Here is a 15241-nt window from a genome sequence, read left to right on the forward strand (position 1 = left end):
CCTAACCTGGGTGATTGATTTCCCTTGCCTGTTTCTGAAAGAAGCTTCCAGAAGATAGAGCAGGAGGGTTTGTCATCCAGGTATGAATTCTTCATCATGAGTTGAGGGCCACGAGAAGAATCCCAGGGGATTATTTGCTGGAGGGCATCATCCTGGAGTCCTGGTCTAGCCACTTGCCAACCGCCCTATAGCCAAATGACGGCTGCAGGGCGGCTGGATAACTCTGGGATCATGTCATATGACGTGATTCCAGAAAACTGCTCCCGCGCGCCCCCTGGGGCGCGTACACGGGAACATCCGTGACCGCCGGGCCCAGAGGACCCGGTGTTCTGCCGAGAAAGTTCCACTCGGCTGATAAGTTCCCCCCTCTACTGCGCAGGCGCTGCGCCTGCGCAGTAGGATCCGGCGGAAATAGCCGAAGCGGAATAGCTGAAAATCAGCTGTACACGGCGCCTGTAAGAGGGCCCCTCGCCATGCTTCGGGCACGGCCTTGCTTCGCTCAGCTCTTTTAGATTCCCCCTCTAGGTCCACTTGGATGGTAGGGAAGGAACCTGGACCCAGAGCGCAGGCGCCGTGTACAACTGATTGTCGATCTTGAGCTTCGGCTATCTCCGGTGGCTGTTAGTAGTTCGTACTGCGCAGGCGCTGCGCCTGCGCAGTACAGGGGGGAACTTATCCGCCGAAGGAACTTATTCGGCAAGACACCGGCGCATCACGGATCACGGTAATCGCGGCCGTTTACCATGTGATCGCTCCGTCAAATGACGGAGCGATCACATGTAAACAAACCGGCGTCATGTCATGACGCCGGTTCCTCCCTCCCCTCTCTGTACCGATCGGTACAGAGGGGGAGAGATCGGATGGGAGCCGCGCTGTAGGCTGGATGTGTAGTGCCCACAGCGCAGCTCAGTGACATGTACAGTCACATCCATCCATCCATGCTCAGCCCCCCCCCCCATGCTCTGCAATGATCCTGTGCAACCCTGTGCAATACTCTGCAACCCTGTGCAATACTCTGCAATGATCCTGTGCAACCCTGTGCAATACTCTGCAACCCTGGGCAACACTCTGCAACCCTGGGCAACACTCTGCAACCCTGGGCAACACTCTGCAACCCTGGGCAACACTCTGCAACCCTGGGCAACACCCTGCAACCCTGGGCAACACCCTGCAACCCTGGGCAACACCCTGCAACCCTGGGCAACACCCTGCAACCCTGGGCAACACCCTGCAACCCTGGGCAACACCCTGCAACCCTGGGCAACACCCTGCAACCCTGGGCAACACCCTGCAACCCTGGGCAACACCCTGCAACCCTGGGCAACACTCTGTAACCCTGGGCAACACTCTGCAATGATCCTGTGCAACCCTGTGCAATACTCTGCAATGATCCTGTGCAACCCTGTGCAATACTCTGCAACCCTGTGCAATACTCTGCAATGATCCTGTGCAACCCTGTGCAATACTCCGCCATGCCCCGCCATACTCGGCTATACTCGGCCTCTGTATGTGGCCAGGCTGTGGAAGTCTCACACATGTGGTATCGCCATACTCAGGAGGAGCAGGAGAATCTATTTTGGGGTGTCATTTTTGGTATGTACATGTTATGTGTTAGAAATATTGTATAAATGGACAACTTTGTGTTAAAAAAAATGTGTTTTAACCACTTCCTGCCCGCCTTCCGTCATATGACGTCCTTGACTTTGTGCGGGGATATCTGAATGATGGGTGCAGCTACAGGCATCATTCAGATATCATCTTTTTCAGCCGGCGATTCCCTACACCATAAGAATGATCATAGCGGCTGTTCCACTGCTTGATCATTCTTACGGGAGGCGAGAGGGGACGCCCCCCCCCTCTCGCCGCCCTCAGGTGCTTCTACCGACTCACCGCTACGATCGAAGCCAGGATCTTTTTTTTTTTTTTTTAATTTCAGGCTTCCCAGCCTAGAGGTGAGATGTGGGGTCTTATTGACCCCATATCTCACTGTAAAGAGGACCTGTCATGCCATATTCCTATTACAGGGGATGTTTACATTCCTTGTAATAGAAATAAAAGTGATCAAAAAAATTATTTTTTGGAAAAAAGCCTCAAACTAAAATAAATAAAGTAAAATGAACAATAAAAAAAAAAAAAAAAAAAAAATTTCCCCGTGTCCCCGTGTGCTCGCAGTCAGAAGCGAACGCATACGTAAGTTGCGCCCACATATGAAAATGGTGTTCAAACCACACATGTGAGGTATCGCTGCGATCGGTAGAGCGAGAGCAATAATTTTGGCCCTAGACCTCCTCTGTAACTCACAACATGTAACCAGTAACGTTTTTTTAAAGCGTCTCCTATGGGGATTTTTAAGTAGCAAAGTTTGGCGCCATTCCACGAGCGTGTGCAATTTTGAAGGGTGACATGTTAGGTATCTATTTACTCGGCATAACTTCATTATTCACATTATGTAAAAACATTGGGCTAACTTTACTGTTTTGTTTTTTTTGAAAGCACAAAACTGTTTTTTTTTCAAACAAAACGTGTTCGAAAAATTGCTGCGCAAATACCGTGAGAGATAAAAAGTTGCAACGGCCGCCATTGTATTCTCTAGGGTCTTTGCTAAAAAAATATATATAATCTTTTGGGGTTCTATGTAATTTTCTAGCAAATAAATTATCATTTTTACATGTAGGAGAGAAATGTCAGAATTGGCCTGGGCACTCCAGAACGCCTGAAGGTGCTCCCCTGCATGTTGGGCCTCTGTATGTGGCCACGCTGTGTAAAAGTCTCACACATGTGGTATCGCCATACTCGGGAGTAATAGCAGAATGTGTTTTGTGGTGTAATTTGTGGTATGCATATGCGATGTGTGAGAAATAACCTGCTAATATGCCAATTTTGTGAAAAAAAAAAAAAAGAAAAAAAAAAAAATCTTGATTTTGCAAAGAATTGTGGGGAAAAAAATGACAACTTCAAAAAACTCACCATGCATCTTTCTAAATACCTTGGAATGTCTTCTTTCCAAAAAGGGGTCATTTGGGGGGTATTTGTACTTTTCTGGCATGTTAGGGTCTCAAGAAATGAGATAGGCCGTCAGTACTTCAGGTGTGATCAACTTTTAGAGATTGGCACCATAGCTTGTGGACTCTATAACTTTCACAAAGACCAAATAATATACACCGATTTGGGTTATTTTTACCAAAGATATGTAGCGGTATACATTTTGGCAAAAATATATGAAGAAAAAATTACTAATTTGCAAAATATTATAACAGAAACGAAGAAAAATGCATTTTTTTACAGAATTTTCGGTCCTTTTTCTTTTATAGCGCAAAAAATAAAGAACCCAGCGGTGATTAAATACCACCAAAAGAAAGCTCTATTTGTGTGAAAAAAAGGACAAAAAATTCATTTGGGTACAGTGTTGCATGACTGAGTAATTGTCATTCAAAGTGTGAGAGCACCGAAAGCTGAAAATTGGTCTGGTTATTAAGGGGGTTAAGTGCCCAGTGGTCAAGTGGTTAAAGAAGGACCTTTTGTCTCCCTCACTGAGGAACTATCTGTGGATGCTGGGTGGCTGACAGCTCCTGGGAAATAGTGGGTAAAGACCTTGCTGTGGACTCTTGTTGGCTGGAAGAGAACTAAGTGCCAGAGGATGCTATGTGGACTGGGACTGCTCTTATAGAGTCCTAGATATACTAGCTATTCCCTTTTACCTCCAGGAAAGGCTGCTCAGAGAGTATTAGCAAGAAACTATCATCCAGTTATTTCTTCTATTGTTTGGAGTATCCCAATTCCTGAACCCCCTCTGATTTCATGCTATTCAGCAATAATTTCTAAAAAGATATCCATAGACTGAGAGCGAATTGTAAGTGTGCATGGAACTGTGTCTGCAGCAGGCAGCCTCTGTACTAGCAAGGGAGACCTGGGTATAGTCTCAGCGGCCCCTCTGGGGATGAATGCTACACTTTCTTGCAAGTTAATCTATGTGTCTAGAAATTCCCTTACCTGGGCACACATGGTACACCAGACCTCCCTTCATGTCAGTGCTTATCCTCTTAAATCATAGCCTCAACCCTATCATTCATTAGCTCAGTACCATGGCCCCTATTGGCCTTTGAGAATCTGAAACTAGACTGTTCAATGGACATGTCTTAGCTCTAGGAATAGATAGCCTTTTGCTGAAATTCATGTTTCGCAGGTACTTGTGGATAACACAAAGGCGCGTAGGGATTAGCAGTTTTGTTGATTTAGACACTCCTTAAGCTGGCCATACATGGAGCAAAATTCAGCTGACTCAGCAGGGATCAGCCACATTTTGATCCATGTATGGGCAAGGTGGTTGTACAGAAGCCAATCTACTGATCAACTTCTGTACAACCCCCTGTCAGATTTTTGCTGCTCGTTCAGAGCTGCCGGCTATAAGCAGCAGTGTTGATCAGTGTATTCTGGTGGCGGGAAGTCTCCACCCTGTCAGATTTTTGCCACTCGATCACAACTACCAGCTATAGCCAGCATTGATCAGTGTATTCTGGTGGCGGAAACGTTTTCCCTGCTGTCTAAAAACAATAGCTCAGTTGGGAGGATTCCCCCATCCACATCGAGTGTGTGGTTGGGGCAATCAAGTCAGTTTTTTTTTTCCTTCAACATGCTGGCTGAACAAAAAAAAAAAAAAAAGAAAAAAAAAAAAAAAAAAAAAGACTCATGTATGGGCTGCCTTAATGACTACATAGGTTCACTTTAAATAAATCAGCACCTTGTATTTTCTGAAGCAAAAGCGAAAGCTCTGAATCCCACTCCAGTAATTTCTGCTTCAATGCTTGGATATACCAGGTTGTTTTGAAATCCTAAAAGCAAAATACAAAATTACATGCAGCAAAACCTAAACAGTACAAATTCTATATTGTATTACCCTGGACAGTTACCACATGGGACAAAATCACTGTGCAAATGAGAGTAATCAGACATTCATAAAATCAGCTACAATGCTTTAGATGTAAAAATTATGGGCATTTTTCCATCAATAACCACAATTTCCAAGTGAAGTAAACAAAACAAAGAATATTTACTTTCCATCTCTTAACAACTGCATTATTCTCTTGAATCCAAAGTAGAACAAGGCTTTCATCCCCAGGGATTTTTGTTTCGCACTCAATTTCCATCTTTCATCCTGGAGTCAGATGATCATCAAGAATTTATCTGGGCCAATCTGCTCAAGTAATTCATACCTGTAAAGTCAACTGGGAAAATTGATATTAGTTTTATTTCATATTTCGTCTAATCAGTTCAGTGAACTTCAGGGCACCAAATCAAAGTAAACTAGGTTCAGCGGATATTCCTTGTCCATCCACATACACACATTTTCATTAAACAAATTTATTCTTAAAAAGGATAAGTTCACCTTCTGTAACATGTTACATATGCACCAGCACCGACCCTGTTTTGACAGCTAGCATGGGGACCGTTTTCCCCCCACTAGCTGTCACAATCTGAGGGAAAAAAAAAAAAAATAAACCACAGCCGTGCGGGGCTCCGCCCGTCTGGCCACATCATCATCCGGCGGCCTTTGCAGCTGTCGGCTTGTAGTTCTCAATGAACTACCACAGCGCTGTTGAGCATTCTGGTAGTTCACTGTGTATCTGCCTGCTCATATCGGAGGTACGGGCAAACAGATACACAGACAGTCTGCAGGACTGTGGCATTACACCTATGATCTGCTGATTGTGGGTGCAATCCTTTACAGGTCCCTAACAAAAAAATAAACAGATTTTTTTTACCTGCAAAAAAATGTGCATTTATTATTTATTTTGTTATGGTGAACTTATCCTTTAAGACTACTTGTTACAATGTTCTTAATAATACAAAACTGACCTATAGATCATCCCCCGTCCTCCATCTATAGAAGCTGTAGTCTGGCTTCTTTGAAAAGCAGAGCTAGGTAGTAAAGGGGTGCCATAGCTGGGCACTTTATGAAAGCCTGCGACAACCCCTATTACTATTAACCCTCGACACACCGGAAGATTACAACAGCGGGGACAGGGAGCATGGACTAAGGAGGATTTCCCTTGTGCTCATTTTTGTTTTTTATTTTGGCTGCACTTAGGAGTTTAAATATCTTTTAAAGATTGCATATAAAATATATACATAAGCCCATACATGCTAGACTCTTTTTAAAGCTATAGTTTAAAATCTCCTTGGATAGAAAAATCTGCTCACTCTCTTGCCTTCCCCATTTAAGCAAGAAGTATCATTTCATGATATGAATATTTATTAAATACCCCAAGGGACCAAATGCATAAAGGCCTCAAACATCAGCCGCAATTTTATCTCGATCCCCCTGCTTACAAAAACCACCCTCCCCTTCTCATGTGCCCTCTGGAATGCCCACTCTGTCTGCAATAAGCTCACTTCTGTCCATGACCTTTTTGTCTCCCACCCCCTTAACCTTATTGCAATCATGGAAACATGGCTTCAAAAGTCAGATTCTGCCTCGCATGCAGCCCTCTCCCATAGAGGCCTCCACTGGACTCACTCACCCAGACCCAGTGAACTGAAAGGAGGCGGAGTTGGTTTGCTTCTATCCCCACTGAGCACCTTTCAAGTCCTGTCTAACCCTCCTTCTCTATCCTCTTCTTTTGAGACACATTGTATTTGTCTGTTTTCTCCCATTTCTCTAAGGATTGCAGTGATCTATCAGCCTCCTGGACCACTATCACGCTTCCTTGATGACTTCTCTGCCTGGCTTCTATACTTTCTCTCTGCAATACCCACTATTATCCTTGGTGATTTCAACATCCCTGCCAAATCCCAACTTTTCAACTTAACCTCATCCTTTGACCTTATACAATGGACGCAGTCCCCCACTCACTCTGATGGTAATACCCTCAACCTTGTTTTCTCCCATCTTTGCACCCCCTATAACCACACCAACACCCCCTTTCCTCTCTCTGACCACAACCTCATCACTTTCAAAACGTGCTGGTCTCCAACCACCTGTCTCACCAAGCAGAAAACAATTACCCGCAGAAACCTTTGCCACTTTATTCCTTCTCTTTCCTACTCTGCAACTGACCACCTCATGACAAAATCTCACTCCTGTCTTGACCTGACCACCTCTATCTACAACAGTTCACTTTCACCCTCACTGGATTCTCTTGCTCCTCTCACTACACAAAATGTCAGGCCCCGACTATTACAACCTTGGCAGACCGACAACCCCAGAAACCTTAAGAGAAATAGCCGAGCACTGGAGCGAGTGTGGCGTAAAACCAACACCCAGCATGCATTCGCCCAATATAAATCTGCCTTCTTAAAATACAATTCCTCCCCCCATGCTGCCAAACAAACCTACTTTGTCACCCTCATTAATACTCTGTCCTCCAGTCCTCATCGTCTCTTCTCTACTTTTAACTCTCTACTTTCTCCACCAGCATCTCCACCCAGTAACTCGCTCACTGCTCACAAGATTGCCAATCACTTCAAAAACAAGATTGATGCAATTCGTGGGGACATCTCCACTGCACAGACATCTAACCCACTTAACATACCCTATACAAATCCACTCTCAACACTCTCCTCTTTTGACCTTGCTACTACCAAGAGGATTCCCAAAGTTTTCTCAGAAGCCTGCCTTACCACCTGTCCCCTCACATCTACTATGGTCACCCTCCTCTTCTCACATCTTCAATCTCTACTGGCAACTTCCCCTCCCCTCTAAAACATGCCCTGATCACCCCCATACTTAAAGAGCCCTCACTGAATCCCACCAGCCTGAACAACTTAAGACCCCCCTCCTTGCTCCCATTTGCGTCAAAACTTTTAGAACGCTTAGTCTACAACCATCTTGGCTCATACCTCACTGACAACAACCTTCTTGATCCCTTACAGCCTGGCTTTTACTTGCTACACTCCACTGAAACTGCCCTACTGAAACTCACTAATGACCACTACTCTATACTCATATTACTCAACCTCTCTGCAGTGTTTGATACTGTTGACCATCCCCTCCTCCTCAAAAAACTCCACTCTCTTGGCCTTCAAGACTCTGCTCTCTCCTGGCTCTCCTCCTACCTATCACAGCACTCCTTCAGTGTGACCTATAACTCTGTTTCCTCCTCTCCACTTCCTCTTTCTGTAGAAGTACCTCAAGGTTCTGTCTTCAGACCCCTTCTCTTCTCCATTTACACCTCCTCCCTTGTTCTGCTAATAAACTCCCATGGATTCCAATACCACTTCTATGCTGACGACACACAAATCTACCTCTCTACTCCTCACTTCACTCCTTCAGTTTCCTCTCGCTCTACTAACCGACATATCAACATGGATGTCACACCACTTCCTCCAACTCAATTTTTCTAAAACCGAACTCATGATTTTTTTTCTCCAGCCCACGCCCCCCCCCCCCTTACTTCTCCATCAAGATCAATAATACAACCATCAGTCCCTCCCCTCAATCCAAGGTAGTAGGTGTAATCCTAGATTCTGAACTGTCCTTTCAGCCCCAAATCTAATCACTATCCAAATCATTCAGACTTCACCTCTGAAACATCTCCAAACTATGCCCCTTTCTAACTAACTGTCGACACCACTAAGCAACTTATTCACTCCATTGTTATCTTTCGCCTTTACTGTTGTAATTCCTTCCGCATTGGCCTACCTCTCGGCAAGCTATCCCCTCTTCAGTCTATCATGAATGCTGCCGCCAGACTCATCCACATTACCAACTGTTCAGTGTCCGCCACTCATTGCCCAACGAATATAATTCAAAATACTAACAATAACGTACAAAGCCATTCACAATTCTGCCCCAAGCTACATCACCAAACTTATCTCTAAATATCACCCAAACTGTCCTCTCCGCTCCTCCCAAGACCTTCTGCTCTCTAGCTCCCTTGTCTCCTCCTCCTATGTTTGTTGCCAGGACTTCTCCAGAGCCTCTCTTATCCTCTGGAACTCACTACCCCAATCTGTCCAGTTATCTCCTACTCTGTCCACTTTTAGGCGATCCCTGAAAACTTCTCTCTTCAGGAAGGCTTATCCTGCCTCCAGCTAACAACCGAATCTTCTACTCCCCTCATCAGTTCATCCCTCACAGTCCCTACCTTTTGTTTCACCAGCCCCACCTCCTTAGATTGTAAGCTCACAGGAGCAGGGCTCCTCTAACCCTCATGTTTTGAATTGTACTGTTGGTGTAGTGTCTTCCTTTACATTGTAAAGCGCTGTACAAACTGTTAGCGCTATAAAAATCCTGTATAACACCGTGATAATATAGCACTCAATCCCATTCCTATCCATTCTGCAGTGGCTGAGCAACGTGATTTGACAGCTTCTGGGTTGACAGAATGGGCATAATTTAAAGGACACCTTGTGGTCAAAAGGAGATACTGCAGAAGGGCAGCTCTACAATTAAGATAAAGTGCCCTTTAAAAGAAAGTGCACTTATCTTTGTTTTCCCCTTTACCCAGACCTAACTATCCTCACTCTCTGTCTTCACAAAATGCTTACTTACTGAGATCTGATGCCTGCGGCCAGGTGACAAAGGTAGACGAGAACCACAAAAAGTCTATAGGGCTCTGATGCGCAGGTGTGGCCAGGAGAGGAAGGCCTTGTGGTCCGAAAGTCAAAACACCAGAGCCTGAGGGTGTCAGATCTCAATAACCAGGCATCTGTGGAGGGGAAGGAGGGGCTAAATTAGGTCAGGGCAAAATCAAGTAAATAGATTATCTTAAAATGCTTAATCTGCAACAGTTCAAACGCATTTGTTTTCCTGCAGCGCGGCCTTTTCTACTATGTTACTGCCCTGATTGGCTCTCACAGCAATCACATGATAAGCCTGTCCTGTGGCTCCTGATCAAAAGCAGTGACAGTGCTGAGGCCACGGTGCTGAGCTGTACCCTCTTGAAGCCTCGATTCACATTAATGAGTTTTTTGATGCTTTCTGCATTTTGCAGAAATGCATTTCATTTTTTAAACATGGGTTCCTATGGAACAGGTCAATGCATTTTTGTGCCTCTGCGTTTTTGGAAAGGTTCGGGGACTTTTTTCCCGCAAAATGCAGCATTTTGCATGTAATAGACTTCAATGGACCTGCATCCAAAGTGCAAGTACTGCATTTTTAGTTTTCTTTACATTCACTGTATATAGCTGGATGCTAAGGAGCGGGCCGGGAAGCCGGCCGCCGCGTCCTTAACAACCGATGAGTCATCATGTAAAATAAAAATATTGCAGACTAAAAAAAATTGACAAAAAAAAAAAAAAAAACAAAACAGTCAGGTGTGGATTTGCAGGGGACACCCCCACGCAAATTTTTTTTTTTTTTTTTAAATGGTGTGGGCCCCCCCCCAAAATCAATACCAGACCCTTATCCGAGCATGCAGCCGGCAGGTCCTGAACCATACCAGGCCACATGCCCTCAACATGGGGGTGCGGGTGCTCTTCCCAACAACCCAATCAAGCAGGACCGTACATTACATACCTGTTGATAGAGCTAAAGAAGATTTCACAATCAGACTAACATGCATGGTGAGGTAGAGGCCCCTTTCACGCAGCCATTCCAATCAGATCTGCCTGTCAAGTTTCTTAACACTTCACTGTGCAATCTACTTTAGATCTACCATCACTTGTGTAGCGCATAGGCCTGCCAAATTAGATAGATTAGTTGAGTTCTTTTATATATTGTTGGTAAATCTAAAAGGAGATTGCACAGATTGTATAATGTATGCTTACCTTAACTCTGCCAAGTGATGTCGGCCCCAGAACTATGCATCAGATGAGAGATCAGTCTGCAACTGCCCAAGGAACCCCTAACATTCTCTGGGGGAACCCTGGATTAGAATGGCAACTCCATAGGGGTGAATAGTGAGGCATATACAGTGCACTACATACGTGACTTATCGGCTGGAAGTACATACAAATGCAATTTATTATGGGCAGCTTATATAAGGCTACAACATTCAACAGGTAACATGTGTCCTATGTACAAATAATAGAAGGAGCCTGCATACAATTCAAATGCTATGACAAGTGACAGACGTGCCTATTTCTCACTCCAGCCACATACCATCCGACTCTACACGTACTTCCAGCCATCACACCGCACTTCCCGCCTGCTTCCTCCCAACACACGCCCCGTCCTGCCCATTGGCAGAGCAGCTACACAAGTTGCTCATGGGAAATGTAGTTGAAGCTGAGGTGACGAGCAAGGCTAACGATAGCGCCCCAGGCGGACTGCGAACTACAAGTCCCAACTCTGCCATCCTGATCATGGAATAGAAGGCGTTTTTATATATATATATATATATATATATATATATATATATATATATATATATATATATATATATATATATATATATATATATATATATATATATATATATATGTATATATATATATATATATATACATATGTATATATATATATATATATATATATATATATATATATATATATATAAGAATATATATATATATATATATATATATATATACACCCTTCTGTAGTAATCTTTTTTTTTGTCTGTATTTTTTTCTGGCGTATATAAATGTTATGTTATTTCTGGTTGTTGTGTTGTTCTCAAATCAAGCTTTAACCCTTTCACTGCCACTGGTCTTTGTTTTTTTTATTACACACAGAAAATGCAAAGATGAATTTTGGGCTTGAAAAATCACAGTGGACCTGCATCCTTTTTTTTAACATTGTTCTCCTCTGCCTCCTCCCTCCTCCCTATAACAAAATTGCAAAAATAAAAATAAAAAAATGTGTGTGTGTGTATATATATATATATATATATATATATATATATATCTTTTCTTTTTTTTTCTAAAGTTGAGATCACTTAACCAAAAATGACATACCAGACCATGCGCACGCACAGAAACACTGGTGGTCACTCTGGGTGCAAACGCCTGGGATTTCATTAATTTTTTTTTTTTTATTCAACCAAGGAGGGGGGTGGATCTCAAGCATGCACAGAAACTGCTCATACGTCTGCGCAAAGGGGTCAGGCACATGCCCAGAAACGCTGTGGGATCTGCCAGGTCCCGTAGACCTGGCAAAGAGCTCTGCATCTTGTCCGGAGAGTGTACGGGAGAAGTTTCCCTACAAGAAGGCAATGCTGGACTCCATTGACTAGTAATGAATTTTTATTTATTTTTTTTACTTTTATACAGGAGAACTTTTTAATATTTAAAAACTTAGAGCAGTGTTCCTCTTTAACCACTTAAGGACCAGAAGGATTTTAACCCTTAATGACCAGGCCATGTTTTGCGATATGGCACTGCGTCGCTTTAACTGACAATTGCGCAATCGCTGTATCCAAACAAAATTGATGTCCTTTTTTCCCCACAAATAGAGCTTTCTTTTGGTAGTATTTGATCACCTCTGTGGTTTTTATTTTTTGCGATCTAAACAAAAAAAGAGCGACAATTTTGAAAAAAAAACTATATTTTTTACTTTTTGCTATAGTATATATCCAAAAAAAAAAGTAATAAAACACATTTTTTTATCAGTTTAGGCCAATATGTATTCTACATATTTTTGGTAAAAAAAAATCGCAATGCCGCCTGATATTCAGCCTGATATTCAGCCTTTGTGTATGGCTCGTTAGTGTAGCTCCGAAACGGGCAGGCAGTTACTTCAGTCCAGCAAGATTCAATGAACTACAAAGATGCTCACCACCGCCCTCATAGTTGTATTGATTATAGGGGTCTCAATCGTTTCACGATTAAGAATGCCTACCCGATTCCGTTGATTACAGAGTTATTTGACCACCTCAAGGGGGCAACGGTTTTCACAAAGCTTGATTTGAGAGGGGCATACAATCTCATGCGGATTAAGGAGGGCGACGAGTGGAAAACTGTGTTTAATACCAGAACAGGCCATTATGAGTACCTCGTAATGCCTTTTGGCCTTTGTAATGCCCGGCAGTTTTCCAGGAATTTATTAACGATGTCCTCCGAGATTTGTTGCAGTTATGTGTGGTGGTTTATCTCAATGATATCCTCATATTTTTCAAGTCCCAGGAGAGCCACCTCACAGATGTCTGTCGTGTGCTTCAGAAACTAAGAGAAAACAATCTCTATTGTAAACTGGTGAAGTGCGAGTTCCATCGTGAACAGGTTAAATTCCTGGGCTATGTAATTTCCACTGCTGGTTTTTCGATGGACCCAGGGAAACTTTCGGCAGTCCTTCAGTGGCCCCGACCCTTGGGTTTACATCCTCTGCAGCGTTTCCTGGGCTTTACCAACTATTATCGGAAGTTTATTTGGAACTTCTCCTCTCTGGTCAAGCCCCTGACTGATATGACCAGAAAGGACGGTAACCCACAGAGTTGGTCTCCGGAGTCCATTAAGGCCTTTGAGAGTCCCAAGGCTGCATTTTTTTTTGTTTCTGTTCCTGTGTTGGCACATCCTGATCCTACATTGCCTTTTATCCTAGAAGTTGATGCTTCTGAGATTGGAGTTGGCTCCCTTCTGTCTCAACGTCCTAACTCTGAGAGCGCTATGCATCCCTGTGGCTACTTTTCCAAGAAATTGTCACCTGCAGAGTGCAATTACGAGATTGGTGACAAAGAGCTGTTGGGGATCATTTTAGCCCTGAAAGAATGGAGACATCTCCTTGAAGGTACCACTGTGCCGGTTCTCATTCTTACTGACCATAAGAATCTCACATTCTTGTCTGAGGCTAAGCGCCTCTCTCCCAGAAGGGCGCAATGGGCTCTTTTCTTGTCGAGTTTTAATTACATTGTCTCATTATTACCCAGTACTAAGAGTGTAAGGGCTGACGCCTTGTCACGACAATTTTCCTCCACTGCCAAGTACGGTTCGCACCAGTCTTACTTCTCCTTTGGGTGACAAATTTCTTGCTGCTCAGGTCCATGCTCCTCCTGAGAAACCTTGTGACCGCTGCTTTGTCCCAGAGAGTCTCCGTATTGCCGTGCTCCAGACTTACCATTCTCCCAAGGCAGCTGGCCACCCTGGGAAGAATCAACTCAATTCTGGTGGCCTAGTCTATGGGCTGATGTAACTGCCTTCGTGGCTGCCTGTTCCGTGTGTGTGCTCAGAGTAAGACTCGACACCTCCCAGTGGGCCTCTTACAACCCATACCCAATGGAGAGAGGCCATGGACCCATCTGTCTATGGATTTCATTGTGGAGTTACCCAACTCCCAAGGCAACACTGTTATCCTTATGGTGGTTGACCAGTTCTCAAATAAGGAACTGGCTTCCATTTTTGCTCAGGAGATCTTTCGCTTACATGGGCTACCCAAGGTGATTGTCTCGGACAGGGGTGGTCAGTTTGTCTCACGGTTCTGGCGAGCCTTTTGTGCACAGTTGGGAATTCAGCTTGCTTTCTCCTCTGCGTATCACCCGCAGTCTAATGGGGCCACAGAATAAGCCAATCAGTGCTTGGAGCAATTCATACGTTGCTATATTTCTGACCATCATAACAACTGGTCAGACCTATTACCATGGGTAGAGTTTGCTCACAACAGTGCCTTGAATTCTGCTTCCCAATTGTCCCCGTTTATGGCGAATTATAGTTTCCAACCTTCCATGTTACCTGACTCATTTGTTCCGCAGAGTATTCCTGCGTTAGAGGAGCATCTCCGTGCTCTTCGTTCAACTTGGACACAAGTTCAGGAGGCTTTGCAACATGCTAACGATAGGTACAGACTCCATGCTGACCGCAGACGCCTGCCTGCACCTTCCTACCAGGTTGAGGACAGAGTCTGGCTGTCATTTCGCAACCTCCGACTTCGTGTTCCTTCTTTGAAGTTCGCACCTCGGTTTATTGGGCCTTTCCATATCCTTCGCAGGATTAACCCAGTGGCTTACGCCTTGGACCTTCCTCCTAGTATGCGCATCTCAAATGTGTTTCATGTCTCTTTATTGAAACCTTTGGTCTGCAATCACTTTACCACCTCAGTGCCACGTTCCTCACCCTATACAGGTTGAGAACCATGAGGAGTATGAAGTACAATCCATTGTTGACTCCCGTAGGTTCTGTGGGCGTATACAGTACCTGGTGCATTGGAAGGGGTACGGTCCGGAGGAACGCTCTTGGGTCTCATCCTCGGATGTACATGCTCCTGTCCTCCTCCGTGATTTCCATAGACGTTTTCCCCTCAAGCCTGGTGGTCCTCCAAGGGGGAGGGGTTGTTGAGGAGGGGGTATTGTCAGGGCTGGGCTCAGCCCTTCCTTCTCTGAGCTGGCCGCTCAGCTCCCATCTCTCTCCACAGTTACCCAGCTGTTGTTGA

The 15241-nt window shown here is 44.3% G+C and overlaps 1 protein-coding gene across 4 annotated transcripts in view; it reads right to left on the reverse strand.

Annotated features, from left to right (window-relative positions):
• The window catches only part of FANCG (FA complementation group G), a 48801-nt gene extending 37684 nt beyond the window's left edge, over positions 1-11117 (reverse strand). Inside the window, exons 1-4 of one of the 4 annotated variants that reach the window (XM_073629912.1) lie at positions 11042-11116; positions 9491-9647; positions 5052-5222; positions 4739-4829 (exon numbers count right to left, since the gene is read on the reverse strand). In XM_073629912.1, the coding sequence (XP_073486013.1) occupies positions 4739-4829; positions 5052-5144 (184 nt within the window). In that variant the 5' untranslated portion in view covers positions 5145-5222; positions 9491-9647; positions 11042-11116. Of the gene's footprint in view, positions 1-4738; positions 4830-5051; positions 5223-9490; positions 9648-10707; positions 10980-11041 lie in introns of those variants that run through there. The other 3 variants (XM_073629931.1, XM_073629904.1, XM_073629922.1) reach the window with 3 other exon arrangements.
• Positions 11118-15241: the final 4124 nt, after the last annotated feature.

The sequence above is a fragment of the Aquarana catesbeiana genome, linkage group LG01, assembly GCF_042186555.1.
Source record: "Aquarana catesbeiana isolate 2022-GZ linkage group LG01, ASM4218655v1, whole genome shotgun sequence".
NCBI lineage: Eukaryota > Metazoa > Chordata > Amphibia > Anura > Ranidae > Aquarana > Aquarana catesbeiana.